The sequence below is a fragment of the Gymnoscopelus braueri genome (assembly GCF_963280865.1).
Source record: "Gymnoscopelus braueri genome assembly, chromosome: 9".
In the NCBI taxonomy this organism is placed as follows: domain Eukaryota; kingdom Metazoa; phylum Chordata; class Actinopteri; order Myctophiformes; family Myctophidae; genus Gymnoscopelus; species Gymnoscopelus braueri.
In genome coordinates this window covers 35,558,120-35,574,219 of record NC_137610.1, presented here as the reverse complement: position 1 = coordinate 35,574,219, position 16,100 = coordinate 35,558,120, and the positions used below count along the sequence as shown (strand labels likewise).

General features: G+C 40.2%; 1 protein-coding gene across 1 annotated transcript; it reads right to left on the bottom strand.

Annotated features, from left to right (window-relative positions):
* Positions 1 to 13,740: 13,740 nt before the first annotated feature.
* On the bottom strand, positions 13,741 to 14,733 carry LOC308091414 (phosphatidylinositol N-acetylglucosaminyltransferase subunit Y-like). Its single transcript, XM_080437029.1, has one exon. The coding sequence runs from the start codon at positions 14,390 to 14,392 to the stop codon at positions 14,180 to 14,182; it is 213 nt and encodes a 70-aa protein (XP_080293155.1). The 5' UTR covers positions 14,393 to 14,733; the 3' UTR covers positions 13,741 to 14,179.
* Between the last annotated feature and the right edge of the window lie 1,367 nt (positions 14,734 to 16,100).

Here is a 16,100-nt window from a genome sequence, read left to right as displayed (position 1 = left end):
AAAAAGTTGTCTGCATGCGTCAGTCGGCTCACAGCCAACACTTATGGAATGATTCACGACATATTGTATTCAATCAAAATCACGAAGTGATTCAGGTAATTTCTTTAAAATGTTGGATGTTAATTCAGTAGGTTATAGCTTTTAATGATAAAATAAAAAAAATAGGCCTATACAAATAAAAATAGTCTATACTTTGAAATTCAAACATTGGCAATATTCTTCAGTAGCCTACTTAAAACAGATTTGTTTTCTTCAGGTGTGGGTCACCAATTTCATCAGAAGATTTATTGTCCATTAAGGCATTGGTTCTCAAACTTTTTCATGTCAAGGATCCCCAAATCAATAGGCTATGCTCTTAATTGGCCATGGACCCCATCTGAAAATATGACAAGATCCATGTTACCCACAAGATTTGTGTTGTTAAACATTTTTAAAAGTAAAAAAAAAAAATCAAATATTTTCAAATGTTTTAAAGATTTTTTTTGAAAATAGCAGATCTACAAGCTCATGTGTAGTTTTGTGAGTTTGTAGATCAGCTATTTTCAAATAGCTGTTGTGCATAGGAAAGTACACATTTTGCTGGGGACCCCTGAAACCCCCTCAAGGACACCTGGGGTCCCCGGACCCCACTGCATTTATCAGCTTCGATTTTATAGTGTTGCAGTTCCAAATTTGTCTGCTCATTTATTTGTTTCATCACTTCAATTTCACTTGTTTCCTGATACAGTATATGAGTTCATTCTCCTGCTTGAATGAAATTGTATCCCACCCTGAATTATGTTATTTTGTCTGTTTAAGAGCTGGAGAGACACCCCTGTTACTGAACAAACAGTAACAGGGGTTCAGTAACCAAAAACACCCTCCTGAAGTCTATAGCAATGATTACTATCACAAATTTGAGATCTTTGTGTTCCTGAGCAGCCTAATAAATAAATAATAATAATAAGTACAATATTTTCCTTTTTTTTTAATATAGCAAAAGCAGATCCGCAAGCTCATTTGTCGTTTGTCATAATGATAAAGTATGCAGAGCTTAAGTGGTTAAACGTTTCTGCTCCCTCCTCCCATATGCACACTCATTTTGGCCACCATGCAGGGTCAAGCACTCCTCTCACCCCTCAGTCAGTGTTGAGCCACAGGTGTCCTGACAGTGATCCATCCAACGCAACCACACGCCACATGCTGGGAAGGAGCGTCCTACTTAGTATGGTCACACCCACAACACATTAGGCAATGGTGAGGGCATGAGTTTTCTAAATGTAGCAGAAGCTAGGAATGGCGATGTCATGACACAACGGCTCTGTTTACACTAGGACTAGGTGTCTGTAATAAAACAAAATATGATTTTTTTTTTGTCAGTGAGAGTGAGGTAAATGCAATTTGCATTCAGGGGTTAAAAGGTGTCTTACAGTGAGCTCTACCTGGAAATTTGAGACTTGATTTTGGGTCCAGTGTGAGCTAAGCCATACGTACATCCCATGTACAGACCCTCTAGAATCCTCTTCCTTATGTGGGTCCCCTTGTCACCCACCCGGGGTAAAAAAAACATGACGGCATCGTCAGAGAAGTCAGGGTATGGCATTTTCGCTAGCAGCTCCAGGATTTTTTAAGTAACTCTTAGTTTCATCAGGATGAGTTGAACATCTGTGACATTTGTATGAAAGACAGATTGATAGAAAGGCTGAACTTAAGATGCACCAATACAAAAAAAATTATCTGCATGAATAGCATATAGGCCTAAGTATATTTTGTATTTTTAATAATTGCTAAATATTTTATTTTTGTAGGCCCTCATTCAGTCACACCAACATTGCACATACCTGTATGAGTGAGTGAATCTTATTTTGTTCATTTGTACTTAAATCAACAATCAAAATTGTACCACGGCAGCAAAGAACCTGACAACAAATATTGATTATCCCCTTAGCTGAACCATTGCACCTGCTGATAAACAAATGTCACAGGTGGCTTGTGGCTAGCAATTAAATCTGTTTACATACCAGTATTACAAGATTTATGGTTGTAGGGGGGGCCCTGAGGCCTGAGTCTTAAAGATTGTGACCTCGCCTCGCTTTCCCATGATACTATTACGGACTACGGTGGCCACGGCCTGTTTAGATGACACCAACCACACACAATGACCTCTGACCTTAGCTTAGGATCCTTAACTTTGTCGTTCTCATTACCTCATGCTGGCTCAACGCAAAACATGTCACCTATGGCATGCAACGGCAACACGGTGCACAGGAATGCGACAAGGCAAAAGACTGCAAACCTAATGCAAAAAAGAAAAAGCCTAACACAATAACGCCAAAGCATATTGACAGAATTGTGTCTACTCCATTATGGACTGAATTAGTTCTTGGTACAAGGTCTGATTATGATGAGACAGATAAACATTCTGTCTCACCATAATCATGAAAGAATCTGAAAGTCCAAATATGGGTTTGGGATTTATCAGTTCTAAAACTGACTGGCCAAGCTCTTGGTGTAGGGACTGTGTGTTAGATATTTCATCCATTATCTTACATTATAAACTCGTAACTCATGTATGCCATATACTCTTGAGTTATGGATGACATGCTAAACATTAGGGTCAACTTGGCATTCAGAACAATTACAAGTCAGGTGCATCAGTAAGTGAACCTGGTCCCTTAGGCACAAGAATAGAACAGAAGGGTAATTAGGGAGCATGGCAGTGCTATTTTAGGTTTTCCTTTGATTTTTTATAGAGGGTGACGGCATGTCCCGAGGTGAGTGACAGAGAAGATAAATAGCAGCATAGATTCTTGTCATATCAAACCATTAGAAATAGCCTACGGTAAAACACAAGTACACATTTCATTACAGATGTTTGTTTAGAAGGTTCATGTTTTTTTTCTATTATTGTGAAGTAGGTCATTTAAATATTTGTCTGATCTTGAAATGCAGAAGCTGCCAAAAAGGCAAAGTGTCAAATATACCTATTTATTCTATGTTATAAGATACAAGTAAGAGATGCCTATATGAAGCCATATATTGACAGGATTTATTATGTATGGTCAAGGGTCAGATAGGAGGACCTCAAACGTGTGTATGAGCTCATGTACACCCTTCATTTCTCCCTGACATTACAGCTAGCACCGCTCAGTTTGAACTCAATCCTTCTTTTCCCAGAAATGCTCACTGGCTTTTCTTGGTTCCCTAGGAGGCGATGCACCAAGATTTGGCAACATTACAGAGCAAACTCCTGATTGTTAGTTTAGCTCTCAAAGGACAAGAATGGACACTCTCAGCTGAGTTTAATTGAAATTGATATCCTTTTAGGTAGACAAGATCAAATGCAGACACAAACATTTCAAATTACAATTTATATTAAGTCGGCCACTGCCTATTAATGCATCAAACCTCAAGACACATTCTATCTCTTTCTCATCTCACATGCTGCTTTCTAGAAATACATGTCATGAGTCTAAATGCATAAATCATAATGCCATGGGTGTTCTGTTCTATAAACTGGAGTGGAGCGATTTGCAAGTGCTGTATCTTTAGTGCAAAGTAATAAACTTAATTTGTTATACATTGTAGGCCTGATATGGATGTGTGAAACTAAAGGTGACCACCATGTTAGTTAATCCATTTAGGCCTGTTGTAACCTGTGCGTGTTTATAAAAGTTACGGTAGAGTGTAAATGGAACAATAATGGACCCGCCAGGATGTGTTCTTAAGTCCATACTGCATCGTTCTGTGTATAGAGTCCTGGGAAACTGTGTCTTCCAGGACCAGGTCATTCCCCTTGAGTGAGTCACCCACTTACTAGTCTCGCGTGGCCAGACTGTTGCCTCCCACAATTTTCAAATGTTTCCGGTCATACAGTCTGGGACGTGGAAGCTTTGATCATGATCTCTCACTGCCAGACTTATTTCTGGCTGCGTTTGCCCACTGCCAGCGATTTTTCAATTTTCTTACCTTTTTCAAGTAGTCACAGAATATTTATCTCCAGTATGATCGATCCCCTGATGGATGCTAATCACTGAGGGTTTCATTGTGTGGTTTCACAAATGTCAACGAGGTCATCGCGACCTCGTTAATTGTTAATTGTCTGCCTTTGAAAATAACATGTCTGGGCCAAAAATACATAGTAAAAAAAAAAGTACACAAGAGCAAGATACAGCCTTTTTAAGTAATAAGTTAAACAAGAAGTGAATGGAGCAGCAAATCTTCAGATCATGATATCTTGGGTTCTGAACGTTTTTTTTCAAAAACTCGTTATAACTCGTTCCTGGCAGCCAGGGCGTTGTGACAATGACTCGTTATGACTCGTTCTTGGCAGCCAGAGAGTTAATTAAAATATAAAGCGGATGTGAAGGCTCCTCCCCACTTCCGTTTCGCCTTTACAGTCGCGCAAATGTATCCTAATATAAATCAAAATCATCTAAGCATATATAGCTTGATGCTAAGCAGAAATGGAAATAAAAAAATAAAATTTAAAGATATTTTAAAATATATTTTCGTGAACGGAAGTGCCAGCTTCCTCTCTCGGATTTCGGGAGGTGTAGTTCCAGACTCTATATAGCATTCGGAGATTGTGGAATAGTTGTCTGGCTACACGAGACTACCCACTTACTAATGCATTCATGGTTATAAGGTAGCCGATCAGTCTAGCGGGCAGTCTTTGTCAGGTGTGACTCAAGTCAGTTATGTTTGTTTTTCCCCTACTGTTGCAGACAGTCGGTTCATATTTGTAACGAAGACGAGCAGAGATTCTGAATAAACATCAATACGTAACATCTGAGGAATTCATTCTTAAATAAATTCTCTTCAGTGTGAGTGAATGTGCCTGCTCAATTGCCTATAGTGCATGTTAATTAACTCTATAATACTAGTTGACCGGGGTCGGGCTCTATAGTTAGTCTGTTCCTTTTTCCCCCCTCTATACCAAATCTCTTTGCAGAGGATAGCCGATATACAAGCTCAGAACGCGTCACAATGATGTGAGCTTGTAGATCAGTTATTTTTACTGGATGTTCACTGCAAAATAGGGATGCTAGGGTTCATGTTTTTTATGTTTCTGCCTGTGTGTGTATGTATATACATACAGTACATCCGAGTGAAATGTCATCCCCATCTCCATTTTGGCTGCTGTCTCTTCAGGATTCATGCATGATATGGAAGAGTAAACGTTATTCTTGACAGAGTAGTAGACATGCCTTAAGACGTCGGCACTTCCTCTCCATAAATCAGACTGAGGGGATTGAAGTATTGTCCAACAACTTGAGAGGAAGCCTTGTTTTGGTCAGACTAGGTCATTCTCACTGACCCGGAAGAAACTCGCCATCAACCACCACACTGGGTGGTTTTGAGTGCACATCTGGATGCAAGTAATCGTGTGTGTGTGCGTCCACGTGCGTGCGTACGTGTATGTGTATGTGTGTAGCGGAAGAGGGATTCTGACTGAGTGTATACTGTCTCAAAAGTGCCATCTTTCAAGAAGCGTATTCATTTCATATACACACATACACACACGTTAAGGAAGATTGATGATCCTGCAATAACATGAGCGTGTGGCCATTCAAAGGCGGCTCCGGTGGGTGCTCGTGTTGGCCTGCTGTCCACCGTTCCACTATGGCAAAGAGTTCATGCAAAGCACACATGCACGCATAAACATATACATACAGTCATGGCCAAATGAGTCACCATGTGGAGTGTTAAAGCAGGAAACCTGGATTGTTTGGCCCATTTCATACATTTTACCACCTTCACACCTGAAGGAAGACACTAAAGATCCCACCTAGGCCTACACAGATTTAAGGGCTTTGTCTCCCTGCCACGTGCGATTACCGTGGCAACAAAAACTCTCTCCTCAGATGTGAATTCAATATCCTCAGCAGGAATAATAGGAGAATGTGATTAACACATTATGAGGGCATGTAAGGCTGTTATTGTACTTCTACAAAAAGGAAATGTTTTCTTTTGGAGTGATAATGTGATTCGTATTTAGGTCTTACATTGGGGATGTACAGTTGTAATTCGACTTTTCTTAACAGGGAACTACAGGGAATGGGCCCAATATAGCTGTATTCTCACAAGCACAATGGTAAAACATGGGTTAAATATTTGATATTTACTTTTAAGTTTAACTACTGTTAAGTTAACTGTCAGATTTCATGGCATACTTTAGAACTACCATCATGATAAATAAAGTTATTGAAAGGTGCTACACAATCTGTACAATCCTGCTGCACAGATGTGTTTTAACCCTTAAGGGATGTTACTGTAGGATTGAGGCGGATGACATCCGCTCACTCCGGATGGTTTTCCTCATTTTTTACACCTCAGGTGTAAAGCTAAAACCCGAGGGGTAAGGCTTGTTGAACATTTGCAGGCAGAAGTAATGTAGCGCCCCGGACGAATGGAGCATCAAGAGCAGTGGAAAACAGATGAGGACAATCCTGATCTGGAAGTCATCCAAACACCATACCTATTATTATGTGTGGACTGAATGACACTGACTATTATATGTCTAATACATCTGATTCTCCACAGCAGCCATATTACAGATGTGTATAATGTTCTGTGAATCATCCTAATCTGCAGTCACTATGGCCAGAGTAACTTTACCTCACCAAATATATGCACAATAACCACCTAAACCCTATATTCCTTGACCAGAGTTCCCCAGCGGTCTGTACTCGGCCCCCTACTTTTTTCCTTCTACACCAAATGTCAACACATTGTGTTGCGACGCATTGTGAGCCCTGCTATTTTCACCGAATGTTTGCCTATTTTCTGCAAATGTTTGCCTATTTTCTGCAAATGTTTGCCTATTATGACAGTCGGGAAGCTAGTGTTCAATGCAGTTAAGGTCAGTGCTCTTAATCTGTGCCAAAGAACCTGCCATTACGTAGTTATTGAGTCTTAGTGCACTGACAGAAACGACAACAAAATCCAAACATCTAGTGATTCATTTTCTAATAATATGTTTTCTAAAGGCATACTGTGGTCAAATAAACAACAACATTTTGTTTATTGGTATATATACTCAATCTTCCATTTCACAGGAGAAGAACATTGTCGTGTGAGAGCATCGTTGGTATAAACAGGGGGCACAGATACCACCAGATACCAGATAACAGAGCTGAATTTTCCAAACCACTGGCTAAGCATCCAAAGCCGCACAAGTTTTCCCAAGACTCAACAAGGGCTGAATAAAATCCTTTAGACATAGGTTTGGAAAAGACCAAATTAAGGAATTAACGTCTGGCTGAACAATTACATCTTACCAACCTGATAACTTAGTCCAAGGTGGTTTGGTCCAAAGGGGGTTGAGTGTCCTACAATGAGTTTATTGCCCCTTTTCATAAAGTGGAGTTTAACATCTTCCCTGGAAAGAAGGACAAATAATGCATTATGAAATAATGGTGCAGCTCTCTATTGTTTTTGTTAGATTAGATATAGTAAATAATTCTACAACTGTGTAGGTAGGGAGATAACAGTGGAGAGAGTGAAATATGATTTTAACGTACATTCTTATACATTCTCAAAATTCGATTTGTGAAATTAAACTGTTCTTCATTTTGCTGGGGACCCCTTGGAACACGCTCAAGGACCCCTGTATCCCCGGACCCCATTTTGAGAACCACTGCTCTAGGGAAGTATGCCTCATAACATAATTAACTTAATCATTGTTTGAATTTGGTCAGGCTACAATTCAATACTCTAGCATGTGGTTGGAAATTCAAATACTGTAATTCTAGGTCATACTGTGGTAAAATAAGTCATTCTCCCCAGGATTTAGAGTCATATCATTTTAAAACAGGACCAATGTTTTTGCACCTGATCAATCATATTGTATGTCTGGAAAGAGTCCTGGAATCCTGGAAAACAAATTAGGACATTTTGTTTTCTGCTTTATCAGCAATGTTTCAAAATGCAACAATGTAGCCATTATGCCTATCCTGAATGTTTAAGATATCCTTACTGTTATATCCAGACTGTTTGTCTGCACACCTGAAATTCAAAGAGGTGATGGAGAAGAAAAATAAGAAGAAGGAAGAAAGAAAAGGAGAGTTTGAATTTAGGACTGGATACATTGACACAGAATGACAGTGCACCTAACCCTGTTGCTCAATGCATAAGTAGCCTATAATTATTTCCATCTCCCACATGTGCCACAAAACACGGTTCTGCTGCCTGCCCTGTGACTGAACTATTTTGACCTGGTGGTCACTGTCAGTGTCACCCCCTAGTGACATCATAAGGTGCTACGTTACAGGAACAAAGCATAGTCAACAAAGCTATGACGCAAAGAGCCAGGCCCACATCCTATTTCCACTGAAGAGCACTGGTGGGCTCTGCCTCACATCATTCTTGTTCAGTGACCTCATAGGGCCTTCATTTTCAGACGATGGATCAGAGAGACTTCTTCCCACCATGAAAAGGGGAGTCATGAATGGAGCACATGGACAGGGCCTATGAAAACACTAAGCACAATGGGTGACCAAGGACTCACACTTCCCAGTCTACTACTGTGAGAAATTTGAGATTGCCTGAGTGGGTGTCAAAAGTTTATCAACTCTATTTTGTTTAGCCATGTATGTTATTAATTAAATATAGGCCTAGGTCTATAAACTAATAACTAACTAACAATTAGGCTATGTTTTGTCAGGCACTTTGACTGACTTTCACTTAGTTTTTGCATAAAATTGTTAGAAATAAAGAATCCCCCAGTCCATGGGTTACTTAAACTTAATTTTAAACTCATTAATGCAGTCCACGTTGTAGGCTGTTTAAAAGCTACACTTAAACTCATTTACAGTATTATTTGCTGCAATCAATTATCCCAAATTGTCCCTTCTAAACATTTCCATAGCCAAATCCAACATGTAACTGCCTAATAACTATAACTCAGTCATTTTAATTAACACTCTTGACTTTACACCTGAGGCTCATTGATACTCATCTACTGAAATCGCATGACAAGTTCTCCACTTCTGCTTGTCTACTACTATTCAACCACAAACAAAGTATGTGCAGTACATGCTAAAGCAGAGGAGGTGATAGATAGACTGTTTTCTGCAGTGTCAGTTTGTTACAATGTTTCCAATTAACACTGGTGGAAAGGAAACATTGTAACTGTATTGAATGTTTCCAATGTACGATGGTGTCGCGCGCCGAAAAAAAGCCAATCTACAAGGCAAGCTCGCTTCAAGCCAGTTTGCCTTTTAGATCGGCTTTTTTCGGCGAGTCGCTTGTAGATCGGCTATTTCCGGCAGGAAGACAGAGGCATCATGGGAGTGACGGTGGCGCGATGTTTGGGTTGCAGAGTTGAATGAGCGGGTTCATCAGTAGTGCACCTATATGAGCGGTGACAGCGGTCCCTTTGATGTCAACTTTGTTGCGACCAAAAAACCCGGAAAAGATAATCCAGAGGTAATCTTGATTTATTCTTTTAGTGCATTAACTGCATTTGTTTCTCTTGCACTCTTTATGGGGGATGTAGACGTTTTAGACTTAAACGCATCATCAAAGGCTCGCGGTGTGCTCAGAAGCCAAGTACATTTCAGATACGACTTAAAAACACAGCCGGGGTTAATAGAGTAGTGTTGAGCTGAAACCTCTTCACATACATCTGACTAATATATACAGGTATATAATCTCTAGTGCGACGCTGTAGCTTGCTCGCCGAAAAAATACTAGATATACAAGCTCACAACGCATCACAACGCATGGCAAGGCGTTGTGAGCCTGTAGACCTGCTATTCTCTGTGCGCGACACCGCCGTACGACGAAGGCTTAACTTAACTCCGCAGCAAGAAGATACATTGTTGCTTTTCGTTGATTTCTCAGTGGTGGCTTGACTTGGGGCTACATTGTTGCAGAGCGATACATCTGAGGGGGAGGAGGAGGAGGGGTGTGTGCAGACCTGGCGGTCAGACAGGCCAGGTAGCTACATTTCAATCTTACACTGCTGCAGGGGTCTTCAACGTTTTTCAGCCCAAGGACCCCCTAGCTGAGAGAGATGATTCAGATGAAGCAGGGACCCCCACCACTATATATTGTATAAAATCGTGTTTTTAAACTTTTTCATAGATTTCATATTCTAGTTTCACTGACTTGTTTGACAGTCACAGCACTGTCATTGTGTTGTGTTGTGTTGCGTTGTGTTGGATTCATGTTAATGTGTTTTTTCAGACAGTTGACCACTTAAACCTCCAATACTTAGAAAAGTAGCTTGGTCTGCTCCTTTCCCCCTCTTTGACAAAAATAGCCGATCTGCGTTGTGGCCTTGTAGATCTGCTATGTTTGGCTAATGTTTCCCTCAGGATAGGGGTGCCGTGCTAGGGTTCAAGTGGTTAATGTAAGAAGAAAGCTGTTACCTCGGTCTCCCTTAATCCCTTTACCTGGAACAGAAAACGCTGTTTCACGTTTACATGACGTTTCTGAAATCAGTACTGGCAATAATCAAGTTACTACAGCACATGTAAATGCATAATACACCAACATTCCGCTGCTTGTACCTGTATGAGTGACAAATAAATCCTCTTAATTCTTGATTCTTGCACTAGCCTAACCTCTAAACTGGCACTGTGCTGATTTTAGACAAAATAAAGTCTGAATCTGTTTATTTGTAATGTGGAGCAAATACAAACTTAAAAAATTACTATTTCTGTGTAAAAGAAAACTTTGCACATTGCCAACCTTGTTAGCTTTCACAATGTTATAGTAATGGGGCTTGCCTTGGCTGGCCACATACCGGAACATCTTCAGCCTAGTGCTAAAGCCAGTCCATTTCTGCTTCTTCTTACATGTTGCCAGTAAAAAAATATTTTGTGTTTTTGTTTGTGTATGGGATTTGAACAGGACACGTGATATCTGTGTGCGATCAGTGTGAACAGTATCTCATAGCAAGCTTTCTGTAATGATGTACTCTCTTTGGTGGTGCATGTTTGCTAAGCACCATTGCTTGAATTCAGAAAAAGTGCTTCAAAATTAAAAATGTGCTTTAATTAGCTAGAAAGGATCTGCATGAGATCTGTGCACACACACACACACACACACACACACACACACACACACACACACACACACACACACACACACACACACACACACACACACTAACTCTCTCCTTGTACTACACAGGATCATGGCTGCAGAGGCAGATTCAGACTTGGATTGGGACACATACTGGACTTCACCTGAGAAGAAAAAGACTAAGAGAAAGAAAAAATACAAGAAAGACAAAAATGGTAAAAGAATCAAAGGTGACACAGCCTTGGAAAAGGAAAGCAGCATCCTGAAGAAAAAGAAACAGAAGAAGCCCAGAACCCCAGAACCTCAAAGAGGTGATGAGGTGATGAAGAAGAAAAAGAAGAAGAAGAAGAAAAAGAAAGACAAGAAGAGTGTGAGTTTAGAACTGGATGACAGTTTTACATTGACACAGGATGACAGTGCACTTAACCCTGTTGCTCAATGCATAAGGCCTGAGCAGATATCCGCAATCAAACCTGCCACATCTGATTCACAAAGTGATACGCAGGCAAAGCCTAATACAATAACTAATTACTTCATCTCCCCCAAAACAGCCAAAACCAAAAAGAAAGTGGCATTTCATTTATCACCTGGTTACATTGTTGCCAAACACCCTAGGGTAATCTCACAGCCACCCCAAGAAAAAGACAGTAATTTCTCAGAGAGTCAAGTGATGAGAGACGATGAGAAACTGCAATATGGAACACAGACCGTGCAGAGCCACAGCCAACCACAGGACAATGACTCTCAATGCACCGGAGATGATGCATACAGCCAGAGCCAGGACCTCTTTATAACCCAGAAGACATTCAGATGTTCATCGTCTGAACCATCCAGTAGTGAAAACATGGAGGAGGGCATCAGTTCAATTCCACTCATCCTCAGTGAGCAATTCAGGGGAAAACGGCCACCATCACCACATCTCATGCTAAATCATGCAGCGTCAGACAGACATCAGAAGCACTTGCAGAGGCATGCTCAGCATGAACTCCCACAGTTACATCAGATGAGAAAGCCCAAGAAAGAGAAACCTGACCAGGATGTCACAAAGCTGACAGAGAAGACCCACACACCAAACCAGAATAACCAGATGTCTCCCCCATGCTTGAAGCCTACAAATAAACCATCACTCTTTCCCCCAATATCAACAAACAACACATCCACACAGACAGAGAATTTCTTCACCACTGAGCTCTCATTTTTCCTCAGGTTCTGCCAAGAAAGTAAAGTGACGGAGAGCTCAGAGGACTTGAAACCTGTAGATCTGAGTCTGCCGCAAAGAACAAGAGCACAGTTGGGCAGTTGTTTGTCCTGTTCAGGCAAGACTTCAGCTCTTGGTGTCAAAGATGTAGCCGACAAGCATGGCAACCAGCATCTTTCATCTTCACCTATAGAGATCAAAGATGAAAGTGAGGAGGAACTGATATATTCCCCAACAGATAGCGAAGAAAAGAAAAGGTGTAAAGATGAAACACCCCCCTCTCCCCAGTCAGAGCCAGAGCCCAAGTCCACAGGCACCACCACTTCCAGTGAGGACAGTGAGCGCACTGGCAAGTTTGACCTGACACAGGTGAGAAATTCCATAATCATTATTACATTTAAACATTAGTTTAAAAAAAGATCTAGAAGTATTTGTGGCTCTGATAACAAAGCTATACTTGGGGAAAACCACCAAATCTGATGCACAATATTACCACCACCAAATCTGATTCACAATATTAAAAATTACATTCTATTCTGTTGGAAAACTACAGTTGTTTATGCGTGTTTTGCATAAATATAACATTGTTGTAGAGGTTAACAGAAATTGACAAATTAATTATCATTTTACTACAGCTCAGAGCGGTCCAAACAAGACTCAACGAATCCTTCTTCTTCAAAATGAAGGGAGATGGACATTCACACAGACCTGACTCCCCACTGATGAAATCCTCACTGATGAAACTTCACAAGGGGAAGAAAAGTGGAAGACACTGAAATTACAGTATTTGATGAGATGGACAGAGATAGAGATGGATTAGAAAGGATAAGGGTTCTAATTTGGAGGGATTATTTGACTGGGCTAGTTGGAGGAATACCAGCTAGATGTTAAAAAGATAGTAAACTTTGCACCCAGGCCTCATAGTTACGCTAAACATTAAGTATATAATTTGCCCAGTTTGATTGAAATGTGCACTTGATTCAAAATGTACATTAAATGTACATTCCTGAAGTTTGGTTTCATGTATAATGGTCAATCTATTGATTCATTTTCATTTCATTTTGATTGATTCATTTTTTTTAAGTTATCCAGATAGTTTTGTGATAACTTTGTTCTTTGTTAACACTTTGAGATAAAATAAGTTATTGTTTCAGCTATTGAATACTGGACTATTTCATAATTAATGTTGTGCATTATTGCTGTTCACTTTAGAAGAAAATTACTTGCCACTTACAAATGGCCATTTGTTAATTTATTGTAAAACAAAACAACTTTCTTATTGCAGTGACAATTTTCCAACTGTGTCCTCCTGCTATAAAAGTAATAATATTAAACACTGCTGTGACCATTAATATTTTGATGTTCTAAGTAAAGTAAATCACAATAAGAGTAATTCCTTGCCAACCCTACATTATTATACATGTCACATACTGTATACACACACTACAGCAGCAATTTCTTTTACTGACGTTAAAGAAATGCACCAACCCCTTATTCAAAGAAATCTTTATTCATATAACCACCTCCATTACAAATAAGCATAACACGTAAAGCTACACATTACCATTTACATCATTTGCGTCATTTTAAGATTTATTTGGCTATTCAAAAATAGCTGATACAAGCTCATTGCGCAGCACCGAGTGCAGCGCTATGAGCTTGTAGATCTGCTATTTTAGAAAAATCGTGAAAATTTGTAAATCTTGGAATATATATATTTTTAAGCGAACATTTGTAAAATATTTAGTTCCAGGGACCCCCAGATGCAAAGATTTGAGTTACAAATGTCAGATTAAAAAAAAAAAAATCAAATACTTGCACAAAGTTTCATGATTTTTCTAAAATAGCAGGTGCCGTGCTATGAGCTTGTATATCTGCTATTTTTGAATAGCCAAAGAAATCTATCCGTTGCCGGATTGAATGGGTTAAATGAACAGAACAAGGCGTGCGTCAACTAGGAGCATCCTAGTTGTGCCTGAAGAGTTTGATCCCCATCCAGCTCCAAAGGTGGAAAAAGACATAGACTGGGATGGTGACTGGCAGAAGCAGACTGTAGAAACAGAGACTGCTGCTGCTGGTACAGCCTTGGGGAAAGTTCTCATCCACTGCAGCAGAGTAGAACAAGCCACACAGCGACACTATAGGTACCAGCACCACCAGATTGGACAGGGCGAACATAGTGGCAGATAATATATATACAATAACTGTAGCAGGCTGTCCTGTGTTATAGTTGTATCTGAATTAAATGGCAGTAGTCCGATAAGATAATGTTTTCAGTATGCCATCTTCACACTTATTTAAACTACTACTACCAAAGCAAAAACTACATTAATTTCTCCTCTCAACAGACTAATGTACCTTATATATATATATATGAGAGTAATGTATATGAGAGTCCTTTGCACTGATGTAAGTCCTTACATGTAGGTCATGTGTATGTCTCTGTGGTCAGAATGTGTCGGTCAACATCAGCCTACTATTAGAAAGGACACTATTTCTGGGTTATAGGCTCTGTGATTCCGTCTTTGTTTCTATCCCTGTGTGGGTTCAGTCGGCGCCTCTGTGTCCTTCTGTATGAGACGTGCGTCCTGAGGGATCATGTTGGGGATGCCATCGATGATGGGGTAGGCGATGCCAAGCTCTTCATTCACCAACTCGTTGGTCTTCTCGTCGTACCTGAGCAAGGATGAAAACAAGAGCAATACTGTACATTACTCATTTCCATGGGCCTGTTATCGAGATAGTCTTACTGCGGAGGAACAACATATCCTGCATTTTAAGATGTATGTAACTGGCAATGGGATTTAAAGCCTAAACGTTTACAGCAACTATACCCCTTTTGAAACTTAACATAAACATACTAAATGCGTCATAGATCAATGCAGGGACCAAATGATACAGCTGAATTACACCATTTAGGCCAGGGGTATTCAACGTTTTTCAGTCCAAGGACCCCTTAGGTGAGAGAGAGATGAAGCAGGGACCCCCCCCACCCACTACGTGTATAAAATTGTGTTGCAGTCTTGCAGATTCAACTTTTTCCATAAATTTCATATAATAGTTCAATAGATTTGTTTGACAGCACTGTCAATGTGTAGCGTTGTGTTGGATTCATGTTAATGTGTATTTTCAGACAGTTAACCAATAACCACTTAAACCCTCAACAATACTTAGAAAACTTGTACTTGATCTGCTCTTTTTTCCACTACAACAAACCTCTACAAGCTCACAACGCGTGAGCTTGTAGATCGGCTATTTTCGGCTAATATTCCCCTCAGAAAAGGAAAAAAAAGTTATTTTCACACAAACATTTGGCAGCTCTCCTATAGTAGCTCTGAGGACCCCCTAGGACCCCGGACCCCGTGTTAAAGACCCCTGATTTAGGCAATAATAATGACATTTCCATGTTTTTTTAAATTACTTACCTCAGTGGCTGTTTGGACAGTGGACATGCGAGGAACTGGAGCAACGAAGTGTCAAACTGGTGCGGGGCTTCGTCCTTCACATGATCAGAAAAGCCTCTGTTGTTTGACGGCACAAATGCAGATGAAACAAGCTTATGCGAAGGAGGCGCACATTTCAGGGATCGTTGAACACAAGCAGCTTGGTTCACTAATCTCCTCAAAGCACTTTGAATCATGACCAAAACCTACTATTACCGAAACTTCTACAAGACGTCACTGCTGTCTGTCAACCATAGAGTTATAAAATAGAGACACACGGCCGGAAGCGGAAGGCCTACAAATCCACGCCCACTTTTGACACTCGGGGTCCGTTAGAACGATGAACTGCAGCTCTCAATGCAATCCCATGAGAGGCATTGTAAAATACCGTCATTTCACTGGTTAACTACTGAGGCTGTAGCGATTTTTTTTGTGTTCTAATA